The 13,070-nt window shown below is 37.0% G+C and overlaps 1 protein-coding gene and 1 long non-coding RNA gene across 2 annotated transcripts; both read left to right on the top strand.

Annotated features, from left to right (window-relative positions):
* Positions 1 to 3,675: 3,675 nt before the first annotated feature.
* LOC140004183 (protein ENDOPLASMIC RETICULUM-ARRESTED PEN3-like) lies at positions 3,676 to 5,330 on the top strand. The gene has a single exon (XM_072056676.1). The coding sequence runs from the start codon at positions 3,782 to 3,784 to the stop codon at positions 5,228 to 5,230; it is 1,449 nt and encodes a 482-aa protein (XP_071912777.1). The 5' UTR covers positions 3,676 to 3,781; the 3' UTR covers positions 5,231 to 5,330.
* A 6,667-nt stretch (positions 5,331 to 11,997) lies between these two features.
* Positions 11,998 to 12,827, top strand: LOC113699227 (uncharacterized). The gene is made up of 2 exons (XR_011817437.1): positions 11,998 to 12,170; positions 12,294 to 12,827. It is a non-coding gene; the product is annotated as an uncharacterized lncRNA (long non-coding RNA).
* The last annotated feature ends 243 nt before the right edge of the window (positions 12,828 to 13,070 follow it).

The following is a 13,070-nucleotide window of genomic DNA, read 5'->3' as shown; positions in this document are numbered from 1 at the left end:
TTATTAGCTATTAGATTATGGTTGTAAGCTTAAATCACAAAATTAAAACCAATATAGGCTGCAATAATCCAAAACAAGTTCGCGGCTACTCCGACACTTGCACATAACAGAAATTCGATTCTTACAAATTTCCCAATCAAGTGCCTAACCTCAACATGCAAGTTCTTAGATAGCCTAAGCTTCTTGTTTCTGATTAGTTAAACACTTAATCTAACTCAAAATGTTACAGGAAATCAGAAATAGCGCTACATTTCTAAACCAGCTACTCAGCAGGGATGATTTACCCCAAACAGAATTTCCACAGCTTTGGTTTCCTCATCTGGTTACAAAATTTAACACATCCAAAGTCACAGCTAGCTTAAACTACCTCTGATCATCCATTTTATTCCAGAAAATTTACCTCAAAGCAAGTTAAGATCCCACACAAAATCTGAAAAATTTCTGCTCCCTCTCAGATCTCACGCATGCGACAGGCTTGCTGGTTCTGGTTTGGTGTAGCGGCTTCAACTGGTGGAGGTGGAAGGTGGTGGTATTGCAGCCGTGAAGTTGGGGTGTAGAATGGTTGAAGTTTTGCTCACGGTCCCTCTCTGCCTTTCCTCCAGCTTACGGTCAGAGCAATATGGAAAGAAGATTTCACTCACGTTCCCTCCCTTGCTCTCGGATGCCTCACGATGAAAATGAAGTGTAGTGGTTTGCGGTGTAGGAATGAAAAGGGAGAGGGATGGTTCCGTGGTTTTGAGTGTAGAAGTTGGTTGAGTGTTGAGTTGGTAGTGAATTTTGATTGGTTGAATGGTGCGGTGCTGAAGCTTCTGTCCGAGGAGTTGCTTGTGCAGAGAAGGAATTAACATCTGCGGTTTGTGTCAGTGAAAGTGAAGGAATGGTATTGTGTTTTGTGGCTGTGAAATAGAGCAAATGGTATCGTGGTTTTGTGATATGAATTGGATTGGTAGTATGAAGAAATATTGTGGGCCGTGGTTTTAAGATGTGAAATAGATTGAGTGGTATTAGAAAGTATTGTGGTTTGAGACGTGAAACAAAGAGAATGATACAAGTGCCGCTGTTTAGGAGAATGGTTTGCGTGTGAAAATGGATTGCGTATAACAACGGTTGCGTATCGAAATGGTTAAAAGCAATTGTGATTTGATTTGTGTCATACGTCTTGTTTGGTTTGCATGGAAAGGTAAGGCAAGGCTATTTTAGTCTTTTCACTTCGCTCCTTAATCTCAACTTAATTTCTCGCATCCGACTAAATTCTAAAAATTATCCCCAAGTGCGATTTGAACGCCTAATTAATCTCTACTATACCTAACCCAATTTTTTTTTCGAATAACTATCGATTAATCTTAAATGTTAAGGTTTCCAATAATTCTTATATTATTTAGCGATTAAAATTTAGTCATTAGATTATCCAATTATTATTTCTCAAGAAGTAGAGTTAATCTAACTCGACATTTATCGAATTAATAATATAAAGTCAAGTGAAATAATAATTTAATCCAAGGTGCCAATTTACACAAAAAAAAAATTTATTTCCACCCTGAAGATATTAATTAGTCAAATAAAACCAAGAAATTTCATAACTTTGGAAAATTATATTATTTTTCACGTAAACCTATTTTTACGCACTTGGTTATGAACAATTAAAAGTAATACTAAAATTTATCCAAGAATAAAAGAAATGCAAATGAAATATGCACTAGTTTATATAACCATTTTTCAGGGTTCTCACAGGAATCCTGAGTATAAAGCACTTGCATGTTTATTTAATAAAACTAAAAGAAATTTAATAAATAAAAAATATTAAAGTTATATAAAAAATTAAAAATTAATTAAAGGAAAAAAATATGTAGAAAATATATTTGGGTATTGGGCGGAATCAATCTAAATCCATCCCAAAGTGATCCCGTCCAAATTAGTCACAAAACACATATGGGTAAGGTTGGACCCAAACCATATGATTCGGTTTTATCTCAAACCAAGCAAATCCCGCCCATCCCGCCCATTTTGCCACCTCTAATATTAGCATAGTGTCTATTTTATTCAATTTAAAATATTAAAATTATTTTATATATTTATTGCGCCTCTAATTTATATTCAATAATTTGATTCTAATCTAAGAGGCTAAAGGTAGAAGAGATGCTGTAACTACACAACACTTAGAAGATCAAGGGGAAGAGTCTTTTAATAAATGCAGAAACAAGAAGTTACTAGTCCTGGATGACAAGAGAACAAAGAAAGACATAGGCCATGTTTGACAATTTGATTCAGCACTTAAATTTAATAGATTTAGATCGTAATATATTCAAATCATTTGATAACCAAAATTTGAACACCTGAATTAATTAAATGGCACTGAATTTTTCGGGCAAAATTTGCTCCCAAAATTAAATGATAAGTTATTCATTTATCACTGAATGTGATATGCACTTAAATGTGTTAGATTTAATACTTAATAATTCAATAATTTAATAGATTCAGATTTCAAATTTCAGTTTTGAGACTTTAGTTTTATCAAACGGATCCTTAGTTTAGTTTTTTTTTTTTTAAAAAAATATTCCCAAGGGCTTGCCATGCATATAGGCTTTTGCTTTTGGCAAATGGGATACCGAGTTGCGTCAGCTTGGCGGTCTAAAATTTTTTAAAAAAATTCCCAAGGGTCAGTCATGCTTAATAAGCACTACACGCATAGTTCAAGGAAACTGTATCATCATCAAATCAACATTTGTGCGATTTTTTTTCCATTGATATTCTAAGAAATTAGCGAGGGTTTAATAATTTTAGCCCATTTTAATATGGGATAATTTCAAAAACTTCCCTTGAAATTTCTGACTATTTAACAAGCCTCCCTTTAAATTTTAAAAATAATAGTAACCTCCCGGTTAATTATCTTGTAACATTTAGAGCTAATCGATAATTAAAAGGCAATAATCGAAGAGAAAAGATAATAATATGATTATATTATTACCCTAATCTACAACATTATTCAATTAATTGAATACCAAAGCACACATTAAAAAAATTAAAATTTACAATTTATCATTAGGGATCAAACCACATATAGTATCAAAAAATAGTATATTATGTTATACTTTTCACTGAATATAAGATACAAATTATTCTTGTCAGTTATATACTCATTGTCAAATATCATTAACAACAAATAATAAAAAATTTGTTACCAGGAGAACAAACTTTAACATCATAAATATTCTTGTTCATATATTAAGATTAGTTGCTGAAATTTTATGGTATTAAAGTTCACATTTTGTAATATTTTTGTTACAGATTTTTTTAATTATTTATTGTTGATGTTTGACGATGAGTTTATAACTGAAAAGAGCAATTTAGATCTTATATTAAATAAAATATATAGAATGATATACTATTTTTATGCTATATATGATTAAATCCATGATGATAGCAAATTCTAATATTTTTTTAATATTTAGGCGGGTATTAAATTAATTAAATAATTTAGTAGTTGAGAGATAACGGTGGAATCATATTTTGTTTCTATTATAATATTACTTTTTTATTATTGATTGGACATAAATGTTATAAGATAATAAGTCTTAAAGGAAGGTCACTATAATTTTTAAAATTTAGAAAAAAAAAGCCAGTGAAATATTCAGAAACCTCAGGGTAGGATTTTGAAATTATCCCTTTTAGTGTGCAACAATCGGTCCACATGAAAACCTCCGTATAGCGTTTATTTATTCAATCAAATTATCCCCGAGTATGAGACATCCTTGACGCCTCTGTGTGACAAAAAGAAGAAATAATGGAGGGCGAGAATCCCCACGATGCCACAGAAACCCAACCCAGCAGCGACCGCATCAAGCTTAATGTCGGAGGCAAGCTATTCGAGACCACCACCTCCACTCTCCGCTCCGGTGGCCCTGACTCTCTTCTATCGCTGTTGTCCAACCGGTCGCTCCACCACCACGACCCGTCTCAACCGGTCTTCATAGATCGCGACCCTGAGATATTCTCAGCCCTCCTTTCTCTCCTGCGCTCCAACCGCCTCCCTTCTACAGCTAAACGCTTCTCCAACCAAGAACTCATCGACGAGGCTTCTTATTACGGGATTGAATCCCAATTAAAATCCGCTCTCGCTCCGTCTCCTCTAACGGGCATCGACGCCTCCCTTTTCACCACTATCCGCCCCTCTTCTGACGCCACGGTTTCTGATTTCAACGCCATCGACTCCGACGGCTCCGTCTGGGTCGCCCACGGTGGTCAGATTTCGGTCTACGATTGGAATTTAACCCATTCCGGGACCGTCAGGACCCATCTTGATTATATAAGTACAATTCGGAGGATCGGACCTGGAGTAGCCGCAGTGGGGTCGGAAACACTGGCGGGGCTTCATGTCTACAACACAGCGAGCGGATACCGGTCTTGCTGTGTCGACTGGGCGGACCCTACAGACCCTAGGATCTATAAGGCCCGAGTCAACGCGATCGCTGACTCAGACAACTCGGTCTTTGCTTCCTTCGATTGTCGGCACAAGGAGAATTGCGTTCTGATGATTGACAAGAACAAGTGGACGACGTTAGAGGTCGCGAGGCAGTCGGGGAGCTCTTCCAAGTCCATGGTTGCCGGAAAGCTGAAGTATGTGCCAAAGGCCGGAGTACTTGTCGGAGTTTCGGTGACGTCCGGAGCGTTTGGTTATTCGGGTTATATACGATTGTGGGACCCGAGGTCCAAGGAGGTGGTTTGGGAGACAAACGAGCCCGGTTCAGGTAGGAGCAGCAGGTTTGGGGACTCGTTTGCTGACGTGGATGTGGATGTGGACGAGTTGACACTGGTCAAACTGGGTTCTAAATCGGGGGATTTGGCCGTGGCAGACCTCCGCAAATTAAGCGAAGATCCATGGATTTATTTGGAAGAGAAGAACCCCAGGATGAGGATGATGACTGGTGGGGCCAGCAGCGTGGGCAATTGTGTGATTAACTGTTACAGGAAACAGCTGTTCGTGGGTAGGGAAGGTGAGCTAGAGGTGTGGTCCACGGTGGAGGGAGATGGTGATCAGAATGTGGGTGGAGAGAGGATTCTATGTGAAGGGTCGTATAGGAGGAACTATGTGGATAAAGTGGAGGATTCTGAAAGAGGGGTTATAAAGAAAATTGAGGGTGGTGGGGATAGGCTATTTGTGATTCGAGAAGGCGTGGAGGGAATTGAGGCTTGGCAAAGTTCACGCTTTTCTGGTGTAGTTTCTTCCTCTTGATTAATGTAATGCTTTGGCCTCTTTCACCCTGGCCCTTATCCTTTCTTTGCGTTTTTATTCAACCTGCAAAGGCAAAAAATTATTGGAGGGTTCTTCTCAATCTTCTTCCAAGAAATCCAGGCAATCCAAGTATAGATTCTCTCTCTCAATTTTCGATTCCCTCTTTCTTTGTTTTTTAATTTTCTTTATTCAATTGCTTTACGGAGGAATTTATTCTTCTATTTTCTTTCTTTCAAATTTGTGGATGATTATTTCTTAAAATGCATTTTTTTTGTTTGGAATTTGTGGCCATTTTGATGATAACTATTCGAGCAATTAGCCTCAGAATAGTAATGGAAACAAGAAATGGTTTTTCAGGAACTATCATGTGCCTGTATGACCATAATAAGAAAAATCTGTTTGTAAAAAGACAAAAAAGACAATAGTGCTTAAGTGCTACTTAGGATTCCCTTTCTTGGTTCCTGATCATTACTTCATAAGTTTTGGCAATGCAGGGTGGTTAGTATTGGTAATATGCTTCTGAATTTTGAGATTTTATGAAAGCTCTTTGCGAGATCCCCCTTTCTATTTTTATTTTTATTTTTTTGATTGAGTTTTCATATAGTTTAAAGCTGTGATTCATTGAATTGCATTAAAATTCCCATAAGAAATGATGATTTATGGTGAAAATTTGAGGATTTTTCTCTGGTTGCTTCATTGTTGCATCTGATCAATATGCAATTTTATTTTCTGAATTCTGATTTTTAGCATGTAAAACTGATATCATTTTTTATGAATGATCAATTCATTGAAATAGCTTTGTTTTATATATCATCCCTGTTAATATAAGTATTCAATTGTTCCCACTTTGTTACACTTCAGATTCTAGGTTTACACAACAAGAACTTCCTGCATGCAAAGCAATATTAACTCCCGGTCGGTATGTTTTCTTGATATTCTGCAACTGGAATTTGATCTATGAAACTTGATCTTTTTCCTTTTCTGTTCTTTTCTGATTATCTTTTGCCTTATGTTATTGTTTCAGGTGGTTATAACTTTTATACTTTTTTTTTTTTTGGTAGGAAAGACTTGCATAAAATAAAAAGGAAAGGTTTCAACTTAGCAATGTATCTGGGGAAATAGACTTCCCTCAAATCATCAGACAAAATAGATCCTAAGCTGAGAGGACAGGAATCTAGAAGTGAAAAGGGACACAAAAGCTTTTCACCCAACTTTGCTAGTGCATCTGCTCCTCTATTCGCCTCTCTGTAGATGTGCCTTACTTGCACTTGCTGGAAATTAGAGAGAAGGTACCTGCAATCATTTAAGCTAGGAGCAAGGTCATGACCTTCAGGAATTGAGGTGTTTAGCATGTTAAGGACAACTTCCCAGTCGCATTCAACAATCAAACATTGGATATTCAATGATCTTGCGATTTCGAGTCCATCTCTGATGGCCCAACATTCTGCAAGCAGATTGTTGGTGTGGCCGAGCTTTCGAATCGACCCTTTAATCCAAGTACCAAGATGGTCTCTTATTAGGGTCCCGCATCCTCCGAGACCAGGGTTGGGTGAGCAGGATCCATCAGAATTCAGTTTAAGCCATCCTCTTTGTGGTGGAGTCCATCCAATAAGGACCTGGCTTTTGGGTAGGGGAAGGGGAGAGCAGCTTGGACCAATAGCGACAAATTCGGCAGCAAGATTTAAAGCCTGAATGTGAGGGAATTTCCAAGCTCTAATTGGTTCGAACAAAAGTTTGTTTCTATTGTTCCAGAGTACCCAACAAGAGAAAGCAAGAATGACGTTCCAAGAAATGGAACAGTAGGGGGAGGGGGAGGAATTTTTGCAGTTCTGAAGGAGCCAAATGTTAAAAGGTTTCCAAGGGTGGTGAAGGAAGGGAGGCTGGATTTTGTCCCAGAACTCTAAGGCTCGGGGACATCCTCTCACCACATGTTCAGCATCTTCCGAGTAATGGTTACAGAAAGGACAAGAGGTGTCAGGGATGATATGCCGGTCGAAGAGGTGTTGCTTGGTAGGAATTCTCTGTTGGGCTAACAACCAAAGAAAGTGTTTAATTTTTGTGGGGATGTGCAGAGACCAGATCCACGAGGGGTTTGACTCGGTTGGGTTTGGGTATTTTTGGAGAAAAGCTAGGGAGTAGGCAGATTTAAATGAGAAGCTACCATTAAGGGAAGGTCCCCATCTAATGGTATCAGGGGTGGGGTTGTAATTCTGCTGTGGGATGGCAGATATCCTTTGGCTTAGATCCTGGGGAAGCGCCATAGATAAGGCTTCCAGATTCCAGTCATGAAGGGAATTGAATAGGTCCTTCACAAGCATGGAGTGGTCTTCCAAAGTTAAAGGCCCTTGGATCAAGGATCTGAGGGTACCTTGGGGAAGCCATTTATCATGCCAAACAAATGTATTTGCTCCACTTTTGATAGCTTTCGAGCTACCAGCTTTGAACAAGGGGAGGCATTGTTGAATACATTTGAAATTTACCGAGCCTCTACGTCTAACAGAATTCCAATCAAGGAATGGGGTGGGATGGGAGTTGGGTAGGTATTTGCGGGAGATGATTTGTGCCCAAGGTTTCGTGGTTTCTGTATGAAGCTGCCAACAGAATTTAGCTATCGAAGCCTTATTAATTAAGGCAGTTTGCTTGACTCCCAATCCTCCCAGGTCTTTAGGCTTGGTAATTTTGTCCCAGGAGACTAGGTGAAGCTTCCTCTTTTGAGAAGTTGAGCCCCAAAGGAAATTTCGCTGCTTCTTGTCAATGTCATTACAGAGAGAGGCAGGGAAGGGGGTGCATTGGGAGTAGTAAACAGGAATGGTAGTGGTTGTTTGCTGGATTATGGCTTTCCTTCCAGCAAAAGAGAGGAGTCTTGCCTTCCATCCTGAGAGTTTTTTTTTTACCTTGTCTAAAATGAAGTTTAGCTGGTTTCTGCTAACCCTATCCCCAGAAATGGGGAAACCAAGGTATTTGCCAAACTCATGAGATTCAGAAAAGCCTAACTGATTGACTATAGAGAGTTTAAGATTCGGGGGGGTGTTAGGAGAAAAGAAAATTTTTGATTTCTGTCGATTGATAGATAAATTGGATCGGAGGGAAAAATCTTCCAGGATGTTTTGGATGGAAAGAATGGATCCTAGGTTAGCTTCAGCAAACAAGGTGATGTCATCCGCAAAAATGCAGTGAGATAAAAGGGGAGTGTTGGGACGAAAAGAAAGTGGCTTCCATCTCTTTTTTCAGAGATAGCTTTGTTTATAGATAAGGAGAGGTATTCCATGCACATAATAAATAAATAAGGAGAGATGGAATCTCCTTGCCTTATACACCGTGAAGGGGAGATCCAATCAATGGGCTTACCATTATGCAGGACAGCAAGTCTAGGAGAGGAAATGCATTGGAGGATAACTTGAGTGAGAGCTTCGGGAATGCCAAAGAAAACCAGGGCTTCCCTAATGAAGTGCCACTCTAGTTTGTCAAAAGCCTTTTCAAGGTCAATCTTAATAGCACAAAGAACTCTTAGTGCCTTTTTTTGATTTAATTTTGAAAATGGCTTCCTGAACTAGTTTGACATTATCGGAGCAACTCCTTCTAGGTAGGAAACTGGTTTGAAAAGGAGAGATAACCTTAGTCAGGTAAGGTCTGAGTCTGTTTACAATCACTTTAGAGAGGATTTTGTAAAGTGAGTTGCAAAGACTAATAGGCCTAAAACTTTGAATGAGTTCAGGGCAAACTGTTTTGGGGATTAAGCAAATATAAGTATCCTTGATACCTTGAGGAAAAGGTAAATGGTTGAAGGCATCCTGGATAAACTGAATAATAGAATTTTTCAGAAGGGTCCAGAATTTTTGGTAGAAGTAGGCGTGGAGTCCATCAGGTCCAGGAGCCTTGAAGGGCTTGAAATCTAAGCAGGCTTTCCTGATTTCTTGGCTGGAAGGGATACGACTAAAAAACTGGGCTTCACTAGGCGAGAGGGTAAGAGGGGATGTAGGAAAAGGTTCAGGGTGAAGGCTGACTTCTACAAAGTCAGAGGTGAAAAGATTGGTGAAAAAGAAGCGGATATGACATTTGATAGCAGGGTCCTCAGTGATCCAGTTACCAACATGATCCAGGGTTCATACTAATTGGTCTTGCCTCTTTGTCTGCATCAGAGGGGGTAAAGCTTTAGATGATCCATCTGCTAGTGTCTTTCAGAAAAGTAACCTTCTCAATTGGTCTGATATGCTATTGCTGATATATGGGTGATTGAAATTGTAGACTGCCATGGAGAAAACTGCATTCATTCAGAATGACAAGACCAACAAGGCTGTGTCAGGAGCTTGACAGAAGGTGCAACTTCTTAGTACTGATGTTTGCAGATACAACACAGAAAGAATTTGTTTCATTTATTCGACCCTCTTTCTCCAGCTCAAAAATATTAGTCTGCAAAATGTTTGTTTAGATCCCAAAGAAAATGCAGCAACCAGCTTACATCTATTACCAGATTGATAAATTCTATCAAAACCATTGTCTGTGTGTTTTGAAATTGTCTCTTGGGTGTTTTTTCCACTGTTTTTGTGAAAACACTTGCATGCGAGGCTTTCTAAACCAGTCCAAATGAGTAATTTGTCTTAATTATGTGAAACTTTCCTGGAGATCAGAGTGGATTTTTATTTGATTCAGGTGGAGATGACTTGTTCTTCCAATTTTATTGATTCTCCAGATTCTGTAGTTTCATGGGTTTACTTGCAATCATGCTTTGCTTTTACTCCTGATATAGTTTAATTTGTGGGTGTGGAACTGCTTCTTTATTTGTGGCATTTTTTGTAGTTTTCCCGCTCATTGCCATAACAGGAAACTCTGAATTAATAGAAAGCTAATTGCAAATTTGAGAGTTCTTGTGCGCTATACTGTTACTTGATTAATTGGTATCATCTTCACTTATTCAGAGTTAGGGATGACAATGGGGATGGGTGCCTGCGGGGGGCTCTCGAGGCGGGGGCTGGGGCTGGGGGGAATTTTTTCCCCCCGCTTAGAAACGGGGCGGGGGGCGGGAGAGTATACCCCCGCCCTATCCCCCCCACCACCCGCAAAACAAAAAAAATATATATATATATATAAATATATATAATATGTAAGTTAATTAGTTATAAACTTATGATAATGATATTATTAGTTAGATGTATTATATAATGTATATTAGTTTATGTAATATAATGGATATTATCAATTATATGAATAATTATACATGTATACTAATAGAATTTATTAATTAGTTATACTAAATTTACTAATACATTTATACTAAATTTCTAATTACACTTAATAGAATAACACTTTTTTCTCAAAAAAAAGCACAAAAACAATAATGAATTAGTGATTGCATTTGTACTAAAAGTGAAAACTTGACTATTTTAGTTATATTTATTTTATCATATTGGATTGTATTCAAATAACTTCTGTTTGATTGTTTTTATGAGTTTCAATTGTAAAATTACAGTGAATAATAATTTGGTGATGTGTTGATATTTTAGTACTTGATTATTTATTAAAATTTAATTATAATAAAATTATATAATAAAATTTTATTAACCTCGCGGGGGAAGTGGGGCGGGGGCGGGGCGGGTCCTCCGCCCCAACCTCGCCCCGTTGCCATCCCTATTCAGAGCTTCCCTGAAATCTCAATCTCCTTTCCATCTTCAGGTTGTTTATTACAAGCCAGTGTGATGTAAAGTGTCTGATTGCTTTTTATTATATGTGGCAAATCAACCCAATTAATTTTACCCATACCTGCCCATGAATAGATGGGTATGGGTATCTTAAGTTTTTGTATATGGGTATAAATGGGTTACCCAATAATATCCATTTACTCAATAATACCCATAAATACATCTATTAACCCATCAAACCCATAAACTATTATTGGGTTAATAGATGTAAGTTAATAGTTTATGGGTTTGATGGGTTACCCATAATTCTATATGTAAGTTAATAGTTTTTGTTATTGAGTAACCCATCAAACCCAATAAACCCATTTAGAATTATTTTCTCCCAAATCTCCTCTCTTCTCCCGCCCATTTTTTTTTGAAGATTTTTCATTTTGTTATGATGTTAACTACTTTTGTTTCATTATTATTGTTATTTGTTAGTTTTATTTTATCATTTTATTTTCTCTTAATTTGTTAACTTACTCATTTTTTGGCATTACCAATTTATGATAAAGTTTTAGCCTCTTTTCCTACATTTTTAAAATGAAATTTTAAATTTTCACATGCAAAAAATGTTAGGGGTTCAAAATTTTTGGATTAAGTTTTTATGTTAATTTTTATAGTACTTAATTTAAATTTTTAAATTTTTATTATTCAATTATTAAATAGTATGTAATTTTGCGACATAGAGTATGGATAGGAAAAAAAATTAATAATTAGGCTTATTGAACATTATAAGTAAATATTTAAAACTAATGATGGGTGCAAAAAGTAGTATAAATTGATAACTTAGTTTGCAAAAATGAATTTAAATGAGTTTACAAAAGTTAAAATAAATGGGTTATAAATGGGTAATTGGGTTATCCAATTCATTTTTTGACTTACCCATTTATATCCATCTAATTAAATGGGTATAAATAGGTTGACTCATTTATACCCATTACCCATTTTACCCAACTCAAACCCGTCCATGTCATCCATTTTGACACTTCTACTTGTAATGCAGATATGTCAAAAGCAGAAGTGACAAACAGTAGCGCTCATTGATAATAAGCGCATTGTGCCTTGGTGCCCTTGTTACTGGGAGTATGTTCAATGATGCTCATGAATTGTCAGTTAAGGGCATGAATCTATCTGTAAACGAGAAAGATGTTGCATAGGACAGTAATAAGAACTATATCATTTAATTTGGATCAAAAGTTTATCCTATAAGCTTTTAGCAAGGAAGCTTGATTGGAGGTGGAAAACCTGATGAGAAAATACCAGTTAACGCAGTCATCCCTTCCTTTTGTCTTTTTTCTGTCGCTCTTTCAAAATCTCTCCCTTACTTTTTCCTGTTTACCAATTCAAGTGTTCATTTATTCTACTCGATTATTGGCTTGTAACAGTGAGAAGATCTTCTAGTCTGGTGCGCACTGCAGCATTTCCGAGCTTTTGAAAGTTGTATGGGTGAAATGAACAGTATGTTGAGGCTAATGAGAAGATTACAGTAGTGATACAGTATAACGATAATGATTATGCTTCTGGAGGCAAAAAGAAGCTGGTTCTTTCGACTGTGACTTGGATTGGTGGAAAAAACAGTTTCTTAGGCTTGGGATACATCACTATTGGTTGGATTTGTGCTTAATCATTGCAACAAATCTCATAGTAATGTACCTTATCATGTGGAGGTGCCGTCATTAGTAGTTATTTTACGATTGCTCATTAGTAGTCATCAATCCTCTCTTTACTGTTTAGGATTAGATGGATATGGTTCTTCTAGTTATGGTAGTGTGAAATTTTTAAATTTACTTTACATCCTCAATGAGTATATAATGCAAACAACCGAGACCAGACTCATTGGATGAATTCTTTTTGTGTCACTGGAAATTGAGCTTTTGTTTTAAGATGAGAAACCAAAATATGAAACCATTTGGTTATAATCTTTTCTCTTATATATGATTTATCGGCATATAGAATTATGAAAATAGCATTATTTATGAAAACATACGCCTGTTTGCGAATTTAATTTGTTAGAATTTCTGTTTACAACATTAGTTAAAATGATACCTTTGCCTTTTACTTGGTAATTCCTGAAAACTTCTTTTGTCCATTGTCACTCATGCAGGCCTTTAGGCGATCCATCTTATATGTCTTGGTACAGTTGTCCGTCGGGAACTGAGTGT

Source organism: Coffea arabica, chromosome 7c (genome assembly GCF_036785885.1).
Source record: "Coffea arabica cultivar ET-39 chromosome 7c, Coffea Arabica ET-39 HiFi, whole genome shotgun sequence".
Classification (NCBI taxonomy): domain Eukaryota; kingdom Viridiplantae; phylum Streptophyta; class Magnoliopsida; order Gentianales; family Rubiaceae; genus Coffea; species Coffea arabica.
This window is presented reverse-complemented; position numbering and strand designations above follow the sequence as displayed.

Excerpts from the sequence above, each read along its gene's own strand:
- LOC140004183 (XM_072056676.1), top strand. The coding sequence starts at position 3,782 with ATGGAGGGCGAGAATCCCCACGATGCCACAGAAACCCAACCCAGCAGC.